At 31.8% G+C, this 4,231-nt stretch overlaps 1 protein-coding gene across 1 annotated transcript; it reads left to right on the top strand.

Moving 5' to 3' along the window:
- The first annotated feature begins 2,154 nt into the window (after window positions 1-2,154).
- On the top strand, window positions 2,155-3,757 carry LOC112796600 (F-box/kelch-repeat protein At3g23880). Its single transcript, XM_029297589.2, has 2 exons — window positions 2,155-3,072; window positions 3,351-3,757. Exon 1 carries the CDS (start codon window positions 2,383-2,385, stop codon window positions 3,043-3,045), a length of 663 nt encoding a protein of 220 aa, XP_029153422.2. The 5' UTR covers window positions 2,155-2,382; the 3' UTR covers window positions 3,046-3,072; window positions 3,351-3,757.
- Window positions 3,758-4,231: the final 474 nt, after the last annotated feature.

The raw sequence follows: 4,231 nt of genomic DNA, 5'->3' as shown, positions 1-4,231 counted from the left end.
AAGAGTAGAATTTTTTACTTTTTTTTTTATAGTAGTGCTAAGCTACCAACTTTTTATCTGTCAAAATCTGCTAATTTGAATTGGGCTGAACATGAAGTCTATCTATTAAATAAAGCCACATCTAAGTTAATCATGGTTTAATCTTAATTTATCACGTGTTGATAATAGTTGGCAGACTCTCTCTTGGTAACGTATACTTTTCTTTTTTTTATTGTGACTGGTGAATATCAAGGAAAAATGAGAAGATGGGCGAAGTGGGTTTGGTGTTATTTTGCATGGGAAAAGAAAGACGGAAAAAAACTTGGAAAGGATCAAGAGATGTGGGCCGTGGGCCCCATTGTGTTCCTATTTTTGTCTGTAAAATTATCTACATTATTTTCGTGTTTTTTTTGGGAAATAATGGAGATTTAGAGAGTATTAGAGATATAACCATTAGTGATATTGTTTTTCATCTGGTGAAATTTTTAGGATGAGTGGTATCATGACATGGTATTAGAGCTCTAGATTCAAAAAGTCAAAAATTCATTTCTTGGTGAATCCCAAAATCAGCTCAAGGTTTTGAAAAGATGTATGTGTGATGTTTATTTTATAACTCAATAACTCATTATACACATTGTACAAATAATCTATTGACTCTTTTTGATATTTTTGTTTTGAGTATTTAAAATGTTGATAAAAAATAAAATAAAACAGTAAATAACTTTAATAATTTATCGTTAATATTATAAAAATGAATAATATATATAATTATATAAATATCATGTTTTTTTTTCTGTTTTCGGTTTTTAAAGATTAAAAAGAGGTGGTTTAACAAGTGAGTACAAATTTGAGGATAAATGTAAAGCAAATTTATTACTCCTTCTTGTTTGTTATTTATGGGAATGATTAAATTTAGGAATTTTACACATTTAACATGTTTTAATAAAAATAAATATTTTTTATATTTATTATGTAGATTATTATTTAAAAATAATATAATTAGACGACAATATAAAATATTTTATACTATTAATATATTAAAATTAAATTCATAAAATAAATTTAAAATTTATATATTTTAAAATTCTCAAAACAATTATATATTTACATATTATTATTTGTCTTGTTGCTAATACAGCAAAATTATATTAAACATATTTTATTTTATATATTAAAATTAAGTTCATAAAATTTGTGTATTTAAATTTGTTTTAAAAATAAATGTGTTCTAAAATTGATTGTTCTATCTTTAATTTTGTTAATATATCATTACTGACAAGATAATTTTAAAATTATTTTAAATATTAAAGACTTAAATAAAATAATTTAAAAATTAAAAATAATTTTAGAATTTACATCAATCATTAGAAACAAAAATAATATTTTTTAATTTAATAAAAATTTTACTCTTCACACAAAAAAAAAAGTAATCTCTAATATTTATCTACATTTAATATAAGGTCACAGATCCCTTACTCCAACAATTACAAATATTTACAAATTGAACCCGTTTTTTTTTTTTTTTTGAAAAAAAATAATAATTAAAATTTTGCTCCTCCGGTTTTGCTTTTTACACTTCTCCCCTTTCCTTTTAATTCTGCTAGGATTCTCGTCCAATCCCTGCAGCTGCTACCGTCTGTCGCTGCCTCAGCCTGCACTCAGCACCGCCACCACTGCTTTTACCGCTGCCGCACCACATTTTTCGGTCTCTCTGCGTTGTTGTGTTTCGTCTCTGCCCCTGCGAACTACTCAGGTTCCATTTTACTTTGTTTTATTGTTTTTCTCTATGGCAATTTTTGTGAATTTGGATGAAGTTTAATTTCAATTTGTGCTTTTTCATTTCTCACTCACAGTCGCACACTCTCCTCCGCTTCTCCAGCACCGCTCAATCCCGTCCAGAGTCCTCAACCCTCAGTCAGATTCAGTCCCTCTCCTCTCTCCTCCGAGGTTTGAGAAGATGAAGCACGAGGCTGAGGCTGAAGCTAAGGCTCTCCCTCTCGAATTGGTGGAGAAAATCCTATTATGGTTACCGGTAAAATCCCTAATTCGGTTCAGGTGCGTCTCTAAACAATGGCTTTCTCTGATTTCTGAGTCACGTTTTGCAAAATTGCATTACGATACTGCTGATGCCGCACCCGCCAATAAGAACACTAGGCTTTTGTACTTGTCGAGTGAGGTTCCGAAGCTCGTTGTGTAGATCTTGAAGCTTCGATTCGCGGCGATTACGCTCTTCAGCTTCCTCTAAGTTGTCGTCATTTCAGCCTTAGTATTCTAGGTTCATGCAGGGGCTTCATACTGTTGCGCATTCATGTTCATGGCGCTCCGCTCCTTCTGTGGAACCCTGTAACGGGTTCTCACAGATCAGTGCCGTATCCTGTTGCTGACCCTGATGCTCCTTGTTGGATGGGTTTTGGCTCGTCAAATAATTTATGGGGTGGTCTTGGCTATGATGAATCCAGTGATGATTACTTAGTAGTAGTAGGATGGGGTGACGGACATGAATGGAGACCTCAGTGGGAGTATTTCTCTGTTAGAACCAATTCTTGGAAAGAAATTGAGTCTGGCCATCTTCCTCCCCATTTGGTTACAGTTGATTGTGCACTGTTTTGTAATGGGATTCTTTATTGGTTGGCTGTTAAAGATATGGGAGTGAATTTTGTTATTGTTGCCTTTGACTTAGCCGGAAAGCATCTATCAATGGTGTCATTTCCAACGTCAGGCAGTTCCCGTCGGCTGTTAAAGCTGTTTGCTGGATGCCTTGGGATATCTTACTTGAACTTCACTGAAGACCAGAAGATTGAGATATGGGTAATGAAAGAATTATCTTGGACTAAGCTCAATGTTGTGCTTCCTTATGTTCATGGAATCCATCCTTTGTGTTTCACTAAAGGTGAACTTGTTGGCACCAAAAACAATGAGTTAGTCAAAGTCAGTGATAAAGGTGTATCCGTGGAGTCTCTAAGAATTAGTTGTCGTGACAATGACTTGAAGATGGTTATGTTTACTGAGAGTTTACTGTCACTTCCGGACGAGTTTGGCAGCACAGGGGAAGAACAAGGAAAGTAGGGCATGTCATGTTCTGAAAACCTTAAGGCAAGTTAATTCTGTTGTTATTTGGTCATACTTAACCATTTCTCTTGGAATTCTCTTGGGAACTCATTATCGGGTTTTGGCATTTATAATGGTAATGGCTAAACACATTATAAAATTGATTTAATTCTACTGCTGTTTGATCATACTTAAACATCTCTCATGGCATCTTTCTTGTGACATTTTGCATTTGATTTCTCATGTTTTGATTCAAATATCCCATCAAATGCCACTGATTCAGTAGTTTTTCTGTTAAATGTTTTGTCTTATTGCATCTATAGGTGTTCACACATGAGATATTACAAGTTGATTGTCAGGCTCTGGTGTGCATGTTTCAGCAAGTTAGGAGCATCTTGGATAAGGTGTTGTTTTATATATATATATATATATATATATATATATATATATATATATATATATATATACATTCTGTCCAGTCTCAACGTTACAACTTATGCTCTTCCTTTGTTCCTGTTCTTAGAAAGAGATGGACTGTAGATTGCACAATACTTAATTAAGACTAATGGATTTTTTAATTCCACACTTTCATTTAATTATGGCGGACAAAGTCGGGGCTAATGGGGCTCGCAAAACTGCTCCACAAAGTTTGTCTTCTATATATTGTAGAATGAATGTTAAGTCTTATTTCATTTCAATTTAAATATTTTTAAGTTTATAACTTTTCTAATTAAGGATTTATCATTAATAAGCCTTCTCTCTGTCGATATATTTCTATCATTATTACGAATGCTTATAATAAAATTATTCATTACTAAAGTAAGATAACTTGTATGAAACCTTTTCTTAACGTTCAAATGTATCCACATTTATTTATGTAAACCTAAGTATAGAAATAGAGGCATGATTTTTTTATGGAAAAAATAGAAAAAAATTAAAATTTATAAAACTTATCTTTGGAGTCGTGAGTCTAATTATGTGCAGAAAATGGTAGAAACTTATCCCACTATTATAAAATGGTTACAAAGGATACTATGCAAACTAATATAAATAAAAATAGATTATTTACAACTATTAAATAATCATAAATTAATAAATAAGTGAAGAAGAAGAAGAAAAGAAAAACAAATTGAAAAGAACCAAAAGAGGAGATGAGGATGAAAAAAAAATAGAACGTTTGTATTTTTCTACAAAAAGTTGTATT

Source organism: Arachis hypogaea, chromosome 4, assembly GCF_003086295.3.
Source record: "Arachis hypogaea cultivar Tifrunner chromosome 4, arahy.Tifrunner.gnm2.J5K5, whole genome shotgun sequence".
NCBI lineage: Eukaryota > Viridiplantae > Streptophyta > Magnoliopsida > Fabales > Fabaceae > Arachis > Arachis hypogaea.
This window is presented reverse-complemented; position numbering and strand designations above follow the sequence as displayed.

Excerpts from the sequence above, each read along its gene's own strand:
- LOC112796600 (XM_029297589.2), top strand. The coding sequence starts at position 2,383 with ATGGGTTTTGGCTCGTCAAATAATTTATGGGGTGGTCTTGGCTATGAT.